Genomic DNA, 15,348 nt, shown 5'->3' on the forward strand with positions numbered 1-15,348 from the left:
CAGAATGAAAATATTCAGAAATCATCTCATTTTCTCCATCCCCACCTTCACTGCCCTTGGAAAAAAAATAAACAAGTTCTTTTGTTTGCTGTGGCATGATGGCTTCAGGACCACCATGACCTACCTACCTACCCAACCGTGCGAGCCAGTGCCTCTGCAGGTGCACACCCCCTGCGGTTCCCAAGAACTTCCCGACTACACATCCGGGTGAGTCCAAACCTCCGTCCTTCTCTCTCAACCAAAACAACATACTGTAAAAGACTGAATGGAGAACAAGGTGTGAGAATCTAGATGTTAAAGAGATTTGCAAAAATGCCACAATGCCACAGTAACAAAAGTTACTGTTCATAAAAACCATTTTACAAGACACTGGTTTATTATCACAGTTAAATGGATAAATATTTCTAAAACTTTTCCGTTTTGGGGCACCTGGGGGGCTGAGTCAGTTAAGTGTCCGGCTTCGGCTCAGGTCATGATCTCACAGTTCGAGCCCCGCGTCAGGCTCTGTGCTGACAGTTCAGAGCCTGGAGCCTGCTTTTGATTCTGTGCGTCCCTCTCTCTCTGACCCTCCCCCACTCACTCTGTCTCTCTCTCAAAATAGAATAAAGATATAAAAAGTTTTAGAAAAATAAAGCTTTTCAGTTTTAATTTCTAACCAAGTATGCTTCTGATTCTGTGTGTCCCCCTCTCTCTGACCCTCCCCCATTCACTCTCTCTCTCTCAAAACAGAATAAAGACATAAAAAGTTTTAGAAAAATAAAGCTTTTCAGTTTTAATTTCTAACCAAGTAAGTATCAAGATACAACCTACATAAACAAAAGCTCTACAGGATCCTCAATAATGTTTAAGATTATAAAGGGGCCCTAAGATCAGAAAGTTTGAGAACCACTAATCTGAGCTAAAAATGTTGGTATATTCTTGTACTCCTCTCTCTTATATCACACATCCACTTTATCAATTCTGCCATGCAAATAATCTCTTAAATCCTCTCCTCCTCCTTTTCAAGCCCTTTTGGCCCAAAAAAAAGGGCCCCTAAAAGATACCCCCCATCAAATCCCAGAACCTATAAATGTTATCTTATTTTGGAAAAGGGTCTTTACAGACCTAATTAAGTTAAAGATCTTGAGATGAGATCATCCAGGATTACCCAGGTAGGCCTGAAATGCAGTGACAAGTGTCCATATAAGGCACACCCAGAGAAGGGACACACACACAGAAGGCCACGTGAAGACGAGGCAGAAATCAGACTAAGCTGTCCACAAAGCAGCCAGGAACACTGGAGCCAAGAGAGGCTAGCCAAGGAAAGGAGGATTTTCCCCCTAAAACCTCCAGAGGAAGCACAGCCCCACCAACACTCCTTTGGACCTGGGGCCTCCAGAGCTGCGAGAGAACACACTTCCCTTACTTTAAGCCACCTGGTCTTTGGGACCTTGCTATGGCAGCTGCAAGAAAATAATACATCCGCCCCAGACATGGAATGTCAGTCTTTTTGCCTCAATAAGACCCTCAGAGCCACCGTCCCCTCAAACTGCAAACATTAGTCATCTCAGTCTCAGCTGTTTACCGTCACACTCTGGAATGGCACCTCACCACCTCCACTGCAACATCCAAATGCCTTCACACAGCACAGGCCCCCCGTAACTGGAGCTCACCTTTCTCTCCCACTGCAACCCAGCTTCCCCCAGCATATCCCACACCTCAGGCCCACAGTCCACAGCCCATCCCACATTCCTTCTGGCCTTTTGCACAAGCGGCTCCCTATTCCCCAAAATTAATTTTATTCCACATCCTCAGCCCCATCCACTCCTACACATCCTTCAAATCCCACACTCAAAAATCTCCTCTTGTAGTAGGTCTCCTCAAAAAAAAAAAAAAAAAAAAGTCACTCCCTCCTGTTTCTCCAGCACTTTTGTACATTCCTCTCAAAGATTATCTGAAACATTGTACTACTTAGTTACAGGTCTATCACTTCCTGTACCCCAGGGTTTCTCAGCCTGGGAACTACTGACATTTAAGGCCAGATAATCCTGGGGGGTGTTCCGAGTATTAGAGAATGTCAGAAACATTCCTGGCTTCTACCTACTAGATGACAGTAGCAGCATGTATATGCACTTAGGCACACAGAGTTTTAACAACCCAAATTTCTGCAGACACTGCCAATGTCCCTAAGGAAAAGGGGGAATCACTCAAATGAAAACCACTACTCTATACTCAAGTCTCTGGGTGGGGCCCAGGGCCAATGCTCCTACCATTTGTTTATTGTTCCATTTGCTCATAGAAAAAAGTCCGCGTCCTAGGTAGGGGCCAGGTGCTGTGCTCAAAGCCGGGGATATAGAAAATAAGTTTTAGGCCCTATCCTCCCCCCTTGCCGGCAAAGGGCCTACAAGGTGCTCAATAATAACAGCTGAATTTGTTTGGCATGAGTATATACATAGCAACATTTCCCTCAAAACTCGGAAAATAAAACCTAGAAGCTAAAAATTCTTCTCAAGTCCACAGCAGGTCATAACTAAGGGGGACCCATGTACATAGAACACACCAAGTGTGCTCCCGGGAAACCGGTAATTGGCACATCTGTGATCTCTAAGAGAGCTTACCCAGAAATAAAGAAGACTCTCAATCAAAAACACACAGAGCCCACCAATGCCAATGCCAGTACAATTTACACCAGAGGCCATAGATAAGGTGGGAAACTTCCACCAAAAAGGAGAGTACCTGAGCTTCCAGAGTATTCTTCCTCCTGCCCAGAGACCCCATTAAAGGGTCTGACAAGGGGTGCCTAGGCGGCTCAGTCAGGTAAGTGTCCGACTTAGGCTCAGGTCATGATATCACAGTTAGTGAGTTCAAGCCCTGCGTCACACTCTGTGCTAACAGCCCAGAGCCTGGAGCCTGCCTCCAATTCTGTATCTTCCTCTCTGCTCCTTCCCTGCTCACGCTGTCTCTCTCTGTCTCTGTCACTCTCTCAAAAATAAATAAACCTTAAAAATTTAAAAAAAAAAAAAAAAAAGAGGAATCTGGCAAGCTCTAGGATCAAATTGTGAGCTCAACAGTCCCCAGCTCTCATAGGTGCGAGGTATCCCAAAATGCAGAGTAATTCTCATTGCCAGGACAATTTGAGGGTGTTTACCAGAAGCAAAGGCTGTGTACAGAGGGGAGGCCAAGAAAAGTTGCAAGAACAAATCAGGGCACACAAGTGGTTGGCCCAGATTTGCCTTAACAAGTCACTTTAACCTCTCTGGGGCTCAATTTCCTTTTGTATCAAATGAGAGTAACCCATCTCTAAGTTCCCTTCTAGCCCAAAACACGTTTCCCAAAAAAAATGGTACAGACCCATAGAATCTTCTCCAAAAGAGGTCAGAGCTCTTCCTTCTGCCTAAACACTTTCTGACACAGATGGAAAAAAATAACGAAGCCATTTACTCTTTCTCTGAGCTTCTGATAGGCAAGGGGCAGAATTACTGCCTAACAGACAAGATACAGGTGCTCTCTGTCCCTGGCTATGTACCCATTAAGAGAGTAGGAGAGTTCTGGGATGTGCACTCTCTGGGGAGCAAGAAAATAAATAACAAATAAATAAAAGGAAGGGCTCAGGCTGTGATGATTTCAGGTGCCAATACATAAATGAAACGTACCATGACAACATCAGAAGGCTTTCAGCTGCAGGAAATTGATACGCAGTCCAAAATAGTCTGAACCATGTGGACATCTACTGTTTACTTAAAAAGAAGTCCAGGGAGAGGTGGTCCTATGGTCAGTTCAGTGGCTTCATAATTTTCATAAAGCCACTCAACTGTCTCATGTGTTGCCTTTTCATTCACAGGCCTGCTGCCTCATGGTCACAAGACAGATGTCCTAGCTCCAACAATCATATCCTTTAATTACTTTCCCAAAGACAGAAAGCTAAGGCGCTATCAGGGCTTTCAGAGAGGTCATCTCCTGTGCCTGTACTTTTTTCAATGAGAAAAAAATCTGTCTCCTGAAGTCATAAGGTAGGACTTAAATTTCTTTAGCAAAAGTCAAGTCATATGCTCACTCCAAGTTGCAAGACAGGTTAGGTAAGTAAATGAGGGTCTGGCTTTGAAAAAAGCCTTTTTCCCCCCTGCTTGTAGGTACGCGTGCACACACTCTCTATGAATAACATTAAAGAAATTTAAAAAAAAAAAACCTAACCTGCACATTTGCCCATTTCCTTGGTGTAAATACTCTCATTACGCCAGAGTTCAAACTACCAACATAATACGAATCAGCTAATCAAATTCCTAACATTTGAATAATCAATTGGTACACACCTGCTCCAGCATACCATACTGAATTTATACCTTACATTTGGTAACAATTTAAGCTTACAATGATCCTTCACATTTTTTAAGGTTAATTTTTGAGAGACAGCACAAGCAGGAGAGGCAGAGAGAGAGGGAGATGGAGGATCTGAAGCGGGCTCTGGCTCTGACGGCTGAGAGCGTGATGTGGGCTCCAACTCATAAAATTTGTGAGATGACTTGAGCCAAAACTGGACACTCAATCGACTGTGCCACCCAGGCACCCCATGCTCCTTCACATTTAAAACAATCTAGATGAGGGGCACCTGGGTGTCTCAGCTGGCTTAGCATCCGAATCTTGATTTCAGCTCAGGTCATGATCTCATGGTTTGTGAAACTGGAGTCCTGAGTCGAGCCCTGCACTGACAGCGTGGAAACTGCTTGGGATTCATATTCATATTCTCTCCTCTCTCTCTCAATAAACAAACTTCAAAAAAATATATAGGGGTGCCTGGGTGGCTTAGTCGGTTAAGCATCCGACTTTGCTCAGGTTATGATCTGGTGGTTCGTGAGTTCGAGCTCCACGTCAGGATCTGTGCTGTCAGTTCAGAGTCTAGAACCTGCTTTGGATTCTGTGTCTCTCTCCTTCTCTGCCTCTCCCCTGCTCATGCTCTGTCTTGCTCTCTCTCTTAAAAATAATCAAGCATTTTTTTTTAATTTTAAATAAAAAATGAATAAAAACAACCTAGATGACTAGGGATTCTCCCCAACTCACAGGTGAGGAAAATGACACAGCACCCCAAATCACACAGTTCAAATGGCAAACAGTCCTAACCCCTACCCTACCGCACTTTTGGTGGCATCAGATGTGTATAATCTGAATCTATACCCTTCCAGACCCCTCTGCCTAAGCATCAGCCAAAGGGGTTCTATCTTAGTTTGGAACCAAGAACAAAGACCCACTCCCGTAAACCCAACCAAAGTTACCTAATTACTAAGTCATTTCCTCCAATGACAACAGCAGTACACATTTATTTTTACACTTTGGAATAAATATTAATACAAAAAGAAAATAATCACCTCTAATCCCATCCTTGAGAGATAACAATTGTTTGCATGTGGGTGATAATCCTTCCATATTATGTAGACATAAATTTTTTAGGTAGAAATCATGCTATTTTGTAATATAATGACATTTTTCTTTATTAGGTAAATTTGCCCAAACACAGAGAAATAGAGAGGATCTATAATGAACCTTCTTGTCACCATCATCAGCTTCAGACATTATCTAAAGACAATTAAAAGTCAAGTGTTTCCATGTTCCCTTCTCAGGGAGGAATGTGGAGGAGGTAGGCACCTCCCTCCATACTGCCCTTGGACTCCCCTCCACAAGGCTTTCCCCACCCATACCCTGAGGTCAGCCTTTCTCCAGGCTGTCAACCAGCTCCTTTCACCACTGCTCTGAGAACACTTAGTGCTAAAGAGAATTTTAATCATGTTCATTCCAACTTTTTCTACTTCCTTCCTAGTCTGTCAAAAACCCTCAAAAGTGGGATTCAGAACTTCATTAAAGGAAAACTGCGAAAGGAAGGAATACCTCACAATTCTTGGAGTTTCCACTTCCACTTACTCCCTCCTACTTCTGCTTCGTTTTCACGTGTACATGCACACACCCACAAAAGGCACTGGCTAAACTACAATCCTAGGACTCTCTTCACCCTCAGCCTTCCTACCTAGTGCTCACCCAACAGTTTGCCTTCCAGACCTCACTTTGTGGTCCTCGAACTTCACGTGTCATCACCATAGTCACCAGCCTAAGTGAAAAACCCGACAGCCTAACAACAGTGGCTACACCACAAAGTAATGGCTTTACATGAGTCCCGAAGAGCCCAGTTGAAGAGTCCAGGCCCACGGTCAAACATAAAACTCTGCTGTCCTGAACAAGGTCAAAGAACATTCTCATGGGACAAAGCAAGACCTGCTCCCCTAAGCCCCAGTTTAGCCAAGTGCACACAGAAGGAAGCTGTGGATATTTCAAGGGCAAGCCAGGGCCTTCTACTCTGCTATAAACTGTATACAGCAGATAGAAAACAAGCCTATGCTGGAAACCATGGTCCTTAGGACAGAACTTTGGGGGTGGCAGAGCCGGTAGCTAAACTCATTCTCCCTATTTTGTATCAAAAGGTATGAATACATCAAATGGTATATGTGTCTAAAGATTCTAACACATCAAATGGTGGGAAGCAGGTAGGAAATGAGGCGGTCTGGTTTACAACATTTTCTACAGATAAAGACAGAAACTAAAGCAACTGTTCTCAATGTATTTAGGAATCACCTGGAAAGCTTGTTTAAAATGCAAATTTCTCAGCTTCCTTCCCAGAAATTCTGACTCAGCAAGTCTGAGGTGGGGCATCATATCTGCATGTTTAACAAGCATCTTTGTCAATTCTGCAGCAGGTGCTCGCGAACCCTGAGAAATGACAGCCTACTCCGTGGCCACAACGTTTGGGTAGCAAAACTTCTGTGAGTAGCAAGCAGCAGCAGGGCCTCTGACCCAGTGTTTCCTACACTGATTCTGGCCTAAGAGTCTCATGAGACCAGAGTTAAACATACAGCTACTCCTCCCAGAACACTGGTATTCAGAGAGGTCTATGATGGAGCGGTGTCGCCCGCCAATTAATCTCAGGAGAAAGCTTCTCCCTCAACCTTCTCTTATGGTCCCCCAGGCAACCGGTCAACCTGTCCTCTCTTCCTAGGCAGCTTTATCAACATCCTTTCAAAGATTATAAAGAAACAAATTTTCACCTCCCCACACCTCTCCTCCCCAGCTGTCTCTAAAATAAGCATTTCATGTGTTTTAGGAGTTTTAGATGCTAACAAGAAAATAGGCTTTGCCAAAATAAAACAAGCATTGGGGCAGTTAGATGTTATAAATACAACTGCTCATTAAGAGGTCTTTCTGCATTTTATTAATTTCTGCAAGAACTACTTCCTGAGCACCTAGTCTAATGCCAGGCACTAGGCAGCTCAAAACTAAACACTACAAACAAGACCCTGCTCTCATGGAGTCTACATTCTCATGTGCAACCATTTCAGACAGTGACCAGCACTGCAAAACCTTTTAACACAGGATACTGAGCTAGCAAGGATGAGCAAAGAAGCATTACAAGGAAGGCTTCCTTGAGAGGGAGCCTCTAAGAGCCAAATGACAGAAACATGATGGCAGGGGCCATTAGGGACAGGAACATACACACAAACGAGGTGAGCCTGTTGGAAGGAGAGAGCCCATCTGTGTGATCCCACTGCACACCCAAGAGGAGAATGAGCAAGTCAGGAAGGGGTGACTCAAAGCCCAGGGCCAGATCTCAAAGGGCAGGGTCTTATAGACATTATAAACACATTGGGAAGTCCTGGGATCCTTTAACAAGAGAAGAGTAATACCAAAACTAGTGGCCTGAACTGTGCAGTCTGTGCCACACATGGTTCCAATTTCATTTTACCTTTCCAGCAACCCCATGTAGTAGGACCAAATATGAAACCCATACCACAAGAGAGATCGGAGTCAAAAAGGCAGTAAGCGATGAACCCAGAACTCAAAGCCAGGTGGTCTAGCTACTAGCAGTGGTTACAGAAGTGAGCAAGAACCAGATGGTAGGGCCTTGAAGGCCTAGGTGAGGAGTCTGCATTTTATTTCAAGTGTAATGGAAAGCCACTGGAGGGGTACTGAGACTTCCTGACTTCCCTTTGATCTAAGAAAGGACACAACTTCTGGGAAAAGCCCACCAGACCCTTGCTGAGCTAGATGCTAAACCAAACTACTGCAACTTTAGCCACACACAGATGTCTAGTCCTGCCCTGCCTGCATCAGGCAGAACTCTCTAGCCTCTGCAGAAATGGATGCCTTCGCTCTGGCCCGCGGGGCCTGGACCAGCAACCATCCATAACCAGGCATCTAGTGAGAAATGCAAGGGCCCTGGCTCAGAACTACAGAATCTGAAAAACCCAGCCATCAGTTTTTAACAAGCCCTACAAGTGATCAGGATAGGTCAAGTTAGAGAACAGCTGCTCTGGGTTATCCACAAGAAGACACCACCACCACCCCCTACCTTCTTTACCTCCCTACTCCTTCCCCTACCCTCCCAAGTTTTACTGTACTTGTCCTTGGGCAGTTTCTGCACTGCACACCAGCCCATTCCCCCCACACTCCCATCTCCCCGGTCGGTGGGGCTCTATAGCTCCTCATGCCTGGAAATCTCACTATTGACCCAAACTCTAACTAATTTGACTTCCTGAAAATACTATTCGGCCTCTTCTACTTCCTACTTCTAGGGTTTAATTTAGCTTTCAGCCTTGTCACCTCCACCTAACACCCCTCAATCACCATATTTCCTTTTTATTCATTCATTTCCACTTTAATTCATACATTCTAAGTAGTCATGCCTTCCAGGATCCCAGGAATTAACTGCACTAGGTGCCAGGCACTTTAGTGATGCCGAAAACAGCGCTCATCCCTGCCTTCATGAAACTGACTCTTAGTGGGTAATGGCAGCATACAAATAAATGCACAATTACCAATTAAACACTTATACTAGGAAGGCCTCTGAGAAGGTCACTGGGCTAAACCCTGAAGGATGAAGAGGCAGGCTCTGACTGCATTTGTGTGTCAAATCTATGCCAGATCTAGTCTAAATGCTTTACATGCATTGCTCATGTAATCTTCCAAGAGCACTATGGGGTAGACAGCATTCTCATCCCCGCTGTACAAGAGGGGATATTGAGGCATAGGGAGAATATGGAGTATGTCAATAGTAGAGCAAAGGCAGCCAGACTGGCTCCAGAGCCTACCCTCCTTCCCACAGGCTGTGGTGAGAAGAGTAGGGAGGAAGGGCGGGGCGGGGGAGGAGTGTCCAGGCAGACAAGTGTCCAGGCAGACCGATCACCATGATCACCATGTGTACAAGCCCAGGAACCCAGAAAAGTTCAGCCTGAAGCAGAAAGGAAGTCAAGCATATTAGTGAGGCTGGGGGGCAGTAAATGGATTGGAAATATATTTGGAAACTAGACCAGACAAGATGTCCTGATAGATGTGTTATGGGGGACAAGGAAGAAAGGGAAATCAAAGATGACTCTGTTTTCTGATTCTGTTGTCAAGGCTTGAGGACAGTCGGTTTCCGGAAGACAAAGTATTATAACACAATACAGAATAAAGTCCTGTGGAGCGCTGATGCACAGGCAAGCTCTCAAAAGAATGTTGTCCATCGATCGAGCAGGTTAAAGTTTCCAGCTCTCCCCACCCAACCCTCCTTCTCCATTGGGAGCCTTCATTCAGGGGTTCCGTCCTACCTCCCAGGAACTATTTTCTAGAACACAACTAGCACTCGTTAACAATAATAAAAGTTACAGCTATAGTAATAAGAATAGCTTCCACCAGGAGGAGGGTTTTTCTCACACAAATGTAGCCAGGGTTTTGGAAAGTTTTCTGAATAGAACAATTATACTAATTTACAAATGAGAAGTTATGCAACTTGCCCAAGGCCACACAACTGCAAAGTAGCTGAACCAGGACCCAAATCCAGGTCTGCCCAATTTGGAAGCCCATACTTCCTCCATTAAATCAGGATTTCCCACAATGTGGCACACGTATCTCTGATGGAACACAACAGTCTTAAATGCACAGATTAACGTTTTGAGCTTTCAATAGTTAGAGTCTTGTTTTATTATGTATAATCATATATGTATGTAAGACCCAGTAAATAAAAATTTAATGTATGCATATAACAATCTGATTATAAATTTTGCATTATATATGCATATGTGAACCCATACTTCATATGTATTGCTGCCTAGGAAACAAAAAGGTTTCTTAAAAACTACTTTAAAGAAAACATTAGACTAAAAGTACAGGTGATACAGGGATAGGGTAGAAATCTTAAGGCAGTACATAAATAACTGCAGCCTGTCCAACACTGTTCCCCACTCCACCACCCAAGAACAGCCAAGCACCTGTTCCACATTGTACTCAAATTTGGCTACAGTCACACATAACTCTAACACTGCTCCAGAGAAATATTGGCTGTCTTGGGGGAAAGGGAGCAATATCACAACAACACAATTTAGCACAAATCATTAACACAGTATGGGTCTTGACAGAGGCTGGTTTGGTGGTCCAAATCCTCTGCCTTTCTACCACACACCTTGATTAGGTCAGGTGAACTTTCTTGGGCCTCAGTTTCACTTTGTCAAAAGGAAGCTGTATAAAAAAGGTCACTTCCAGTTTTACAATGCCAGAAAATGTTGTAAAATCCAAAATTTCCTTTTTTCTAGAATCACAGGGTCCCAATCCTAAATGAGTGCTGACCTGAGGAATAAACACTTAACACGCCCACGTGGCATCCCTACGACCATGCCGTGTAACTAGGGAGATGCTATTAACTACGCAGGCCTCTGGAAAATGTGGCAAGACATTAATTACAAGAGGAGAAAGATCAGCCAATGAGCATTCCTGTCCCCACCAAAACTTCAAAAATTTCCTGGCACTGAGTTTTTTAAGTTACTCTCCCCAGTTGGTTCTTAGTGTTGGTTATTTGTAGTCCTTAAGATTTTACTTTATTCTGGGTGGGAACAGCCCCCAGGGAGGAGAGGGTGTGGAAGAAATCTGCAAAATCTCATCAGTCCATGCGCAGTGTGAAGCCTCAACTGAAAACCACCTGTAAAACCTTCCCAGCTTCGAACTGAATTACTCCAAGGATTCTCAAACATATTTAATGTGCTTAAGCCTCTAAAAGGAACTGCCACTCCTTTTTGTTCAAAAACATTAACAGAAGTTTAACCAGAACAAGCATTCTTCCTTTATTACTGAAATAGATACATTTATCAGAAGGGAAGTCTTAAGGACCCCTCCTCGCCTCCTTTACAAAGCTGCTTCTGTGAAGTCAGTGGGCCTCCAAACTTTTAATAGAGAGTTTTCAGATTCCCAGAAAGTTCTGCAATGTGCCGAAGAAAACAGAGGATGGGTGGGCTGCAGCTGGCAAAGTCAGAAAGCACAGCTGGGTAGCAGGTGATCTTTAAAAAGGAAAAAAAAAAAAAAAAGGCAAATCCCTGGGCAAATTGTGTAGCCAAGAGTGATCATTATAACTGGAAGAGTTGTTACATAATTACTTGTTAACTACTGACAAACAAATGGTTATAAAATGTCATGGTTACTCTAGACATTGAAGCTACTGTACCTAAGGCAAGAATCAAGGTTTCTCTAATTGCATTCAAAGAAATAAGAAATCCCAGCACTTATTTCCCTTCCAAGGTAACCCGTCTGCTTTTACGTATACAAAACAGCCTCCCGCAATTAAACCAATCGCCTCTAGGGACGAAAATCAGGTTCCCCTTAATATCGATTTTTTTTTTAAAGGGAAAAGAGGATACAGAAAGAAGTGCGTTCAAAGAGCTAAATATTTACCACCTCGATAAAAATGACTTCCACTCCCAACTGGAAAATTTGAACGGAAAAGGTCTCCCCCTCACCCCACCCCCCGTCCCTGCTCAGCTGGCGCAAAACCTAAGACCGGTGTCGGATGCGCTGCATTCCAACATTTTTCAAAAAGTTTACGCGCATTTACCGAAGCAGCGGGGAGAAAAATAAAGCAGGCAGAAGCGGGGGAGAGCAAGCAAGAAGGTTTCGGCAAGGAGGAACCCGGTGAAGCACCCAGCGGCGCCGTGCAAGGCCCGGTAACCGGGAAACGACCCGGCACCCGGAGAGCGAGCGCCCCAGTGGAGCGCAGCCGACTGACAGCCGCGGGGTCTCCGCCGCCGGGGGGTCCCCCAGCCCCCCAGCCCGTTCCCCGCCGCGCCGGCCCCTTCCCCAGCCCTCCCCCCGCCGCGCCGGCGATGCCCGCTGGGCCAACTTGGCCCCGGGTCAGCGCTGCGGAGCACGGCCCCGGTTGCGGGGGAGGCCGCCGGCGCCCTCACCTCCTTCTGCTTGGGGTCCTGCGGGTAGACGTCGGGCGGCCCGAGCCGGGGGCGTTTCAGCGGTCTCTGCTCATAGCTGAGAAGCCCGAAGGCGGCCATGATCTCTCATGTTAACCGGCGAAATGAATGAGAGTTGGAGCTGGAGCAGCCGCCTCTGAGCACCAGGGAGCAGCACTTTGCAGACAGACTCCCTCTCTCCCCCCTCCTCGCTCGCTCGCTGTGGCGCTGCAGGCAGGAATAAAGCAGGTTGGATGCTGCCGCTGCCCGGCACGCAGACACGCACTGATGGGGGCAGTCTTCGGCGGGCACCCGGCTGCGCTTCAGCCCCGGGACGCACTGCTCCAGTGGCGGCGGCGGAGCGGCAGGAGGTCCGCCTGGGTCTCCCGCGGCGCCTGCCTCCCGTCGTCCCCCCCCCCGTCCCCAGGGGGAGGAGCAGCTGATGGGAACGTGTGACTTTTTTCACCAATGGACCCAAACCCACCCCAGTCGGACAAGGGGTGGGGGCTGGGGGAGGGGCACGGGGGAAAAAAACTTTTCTTGGCGCCCAGGCGGGTGGCTCGAGTGCTCGCCCAACGTGAGGGTGGCCCTCCAGCCCCAGGAAGAGACTGCGGAGAAGCCTGCCCCCGCCCCGCTTCCACGGCAGGGATCCTTCCCGCGCCGCCACGCGCCTCGCAGACCCCGCCACCTGGGCGCGGACCCGGCCGGGGCGGGAGGAGAGCGGCCTGGCAGGGTGGGGGAGGCAGGGATGCGGCCGGTGCCTCCTAGACGCCTGCCGGGCTCCGGTGGCGCATCCGAGGCTCTGGTCCCCTCGGCGGCTCCGGGCAGGCGCCGAAGCGCGCTGCTGGCGGTCGCGACGGCTGGAGGGGGCCGTGCTCACCGTGGCGCGGGGCCGATTTAACCCTTTGCTGCCCCCCTAGGGGCTGGGGAGAAAAGGGAAGGAGGGAGGGCTGTGAGCGCCGACGGGGGCAGCCAGCCCGCGGGCGTCTCGGGCTCCTCCAGCCGTCGGCACCCCCCCAGCCCCAGCTCTTCCTCCCACCCCACCCTCCCCCCCAACAGTTTACCTGTTGGTCCCCAGCTAGTGGGCAGGGGCCGGCGGCGGCACTCCGGCGGCCACAGCCTCCATGATTCGGGCTGGGATGGGGGGAATTGGATTGGTTTTTATTTGTGAGATCTCAGTCTCGTCCTGGCGAGCTCCGGGGACGCCGCGAAGTTCGCCACTATCTGGGGGCGGCGGGCGACGCCGGCTCGCCGCCGCCGGCGTTCTCGCCCCCACGGCCCGGGAGCGCGAGCTTCCGAGTTGGCGGACGGCGGCGCGGCGGCCGCACTGAGCATGCCCAGCTCGGCGGCCGGACCGCGGAGGAGTTGGCTGCGAGCGCGCTCCGATCCGCCTCTCCGGGTTTTCGCAGCCGCAGAGCGCGCAGCCCGCGGGCCGCGGAGCCGGGGTTGGTCCTGGGGTGAAACTGGGCTAGGGAGGGGGTGCCCGCAGGACCCCTCTCCCGGCCTCGGGCCGCGCTGTCTGCCACGACCCCTCCTCGGGGTCACCGTCCCCGTGGCCTGGGCCGGAAACCTCACCTGCGCCGGGCGTGTGGAGGGAGGGAGGCAATCCCCTAGGGGAGACCTTGGTCATCCAATCCGCCCGCGCTCCCCGCTCTCTTCGGGGCGTGGGCACAGGCACAGAGATGCTGGGCCACCTGCCGCGAGCACTGAGAGACCCGAGTGTCGGGGGCGGGCCCAGCCGGTCCCGAGGGACCCCGCGGGAGAAGCGCCCGGAGGATGTGCCGGCACTTGTCCAAGAATGATGGCTGCCATTTATGGAGCCCTCCCTTCGTGCCAGGATCTTGACAGTTTAAAGGTCTCTGGTCCTTAAAGAAAAAAGCAAAACCTTACAAGGATTTGCCGTACCCTTTTCATAGATGGAGAAATCGAGTCAGCTCAGTGAGGCCCACTTTGAGCAAGGTGACTTGTGCAAAGCCACAAAGCTATCTCTGCCTGATCCCAAGTTTCTGACCTATTTTCCACGACTTGAGGTTGGAAGGACTAGGTTCCTGAAGTGTTCTTGCCTGCTTTTGTTACGTCCCCCACACCTTGGGGAATTTCCAGACTCCCGGTTCCATCTTCTATAAAATGGTATAGGCAGAACCGAACCCAAAGCCTTGGAACAGCAGCTAGTATATATATAATGGGTGCTCAGGTGTTGCCCAAAATGTAAATATCTACTTACCTCAGCTGACTTGAAGCAAAAGGGAAGAAAGAAAGGGTAGATAAGGGGATGGAATGTGGTAGAGGCCAGTTTCTCAATCCTGACCAGGATCTGTTAGCCCTTCTCTATGCAGCCTAAGGTCAAGTCAGGCCTGTAGTTTTTGGTGTCTTTTCTCAACGTGAGTATGTACTTTTAGAGAACAGTTAACCCTCCCCCAGGACGCATGTCCTGAGCACTTTCTGCACCCTGCTCCAAGGGGTTTTCTTCCTAATACCCTGTGTGTAACTTCAAAGCTGAACTTGCCCTTGTGACAAAGGCAGCAATCAAATCTAACTTACTTTCTTGAGAAAAAGAACAGTTATCTAACTTTATTAGGAAAATCATCAAAGATAACAAAAAGCAGGAGAAATGGTACAATGACTCCCAAGTACTTATCTCCTGGCTGTGACAATTATCAAAGTTTTGCCATTCTTCTTTCATCTACCACACCCCAATTCGTTGACATACACTAGAAAGAACCTGTTATTCATTGTTGCAACTTAGGCACACAGCATAGAACACCACATACAGGACACTCAAAAAAATGTTTGTTGGCTGATGGAATAGATGATAGGTGAAGAGGCAGGTGGGTGGGTAGGTGCGTGGCTGGATAAATCACTGGTGGTACTTTAGGGATACATTACACTGTCATGCTAGTCTGATAGAAGACGTAACCTAAATTCCTCCCTTGGAATACCTAGGCAAGAGTCTCTCTACCTGGCCTCCACAATGGAAAGACTTTTGAAGTGCTCAAAATTGTATCTAACCATAAAGATTTGTTTTTTAACGTTTGTTTATTTTTGAGAGAGAAAGAGACAGAGTGTGAGCAGGGGAGGGGCAGAAAGAGAAGGAGCCACAGAATCCAAAGCAGGCTTCAGGTTTTGAGCT

The 15,348-nt window shown here is 47.8% G+C and overlaps 1 protein-coding gene across 1 annotated transcript in view; it reads right to left on the minus strand.

The window, feature by feature from the left end:
• The window catches only part of MED12L (mediator complex subunit 12L), a 320,540-nt gene extending 307,084 nt beyond the window's left edge, over window positions 1-13,456 (minus strand). The window contains exons 1-2 of the mRNA XM_029940033.1: window positions 13,283-13,456; window positions 12,222-12,446 (exon numbers count right to left, since the gene is read on the minus strand). Of these exons, the coding sequence (XP_029795893.1) occupies window positions 12,222-12,320 (99 nt within the window). The 5' untranslated portion in view covers window positions 12,321-12,446; window positions 13,283-13,456. The remainder of the gene's footprint in view (window positions 1-12,221; window positions 12,447-13,282) is intronic.
• Between the last annotated feature and the right edge of the window lie 1,892 nt (window positions 13,457-15,348).

This window comes from Suricata suricatta, chromosome 5 (genome assembly GCF_006229205.1).
Source record: "Suricata suricatta isolate VVHF042 chromosome 5, meerkat_22Aug2017_6uvM2_HiC, whole genome shotgun sequence".
NCBI lineage: Eukaryota > Metazoa > Chordata > Mammalia > Carnivora > Herpestidae > Suricata > Suricata suricatta.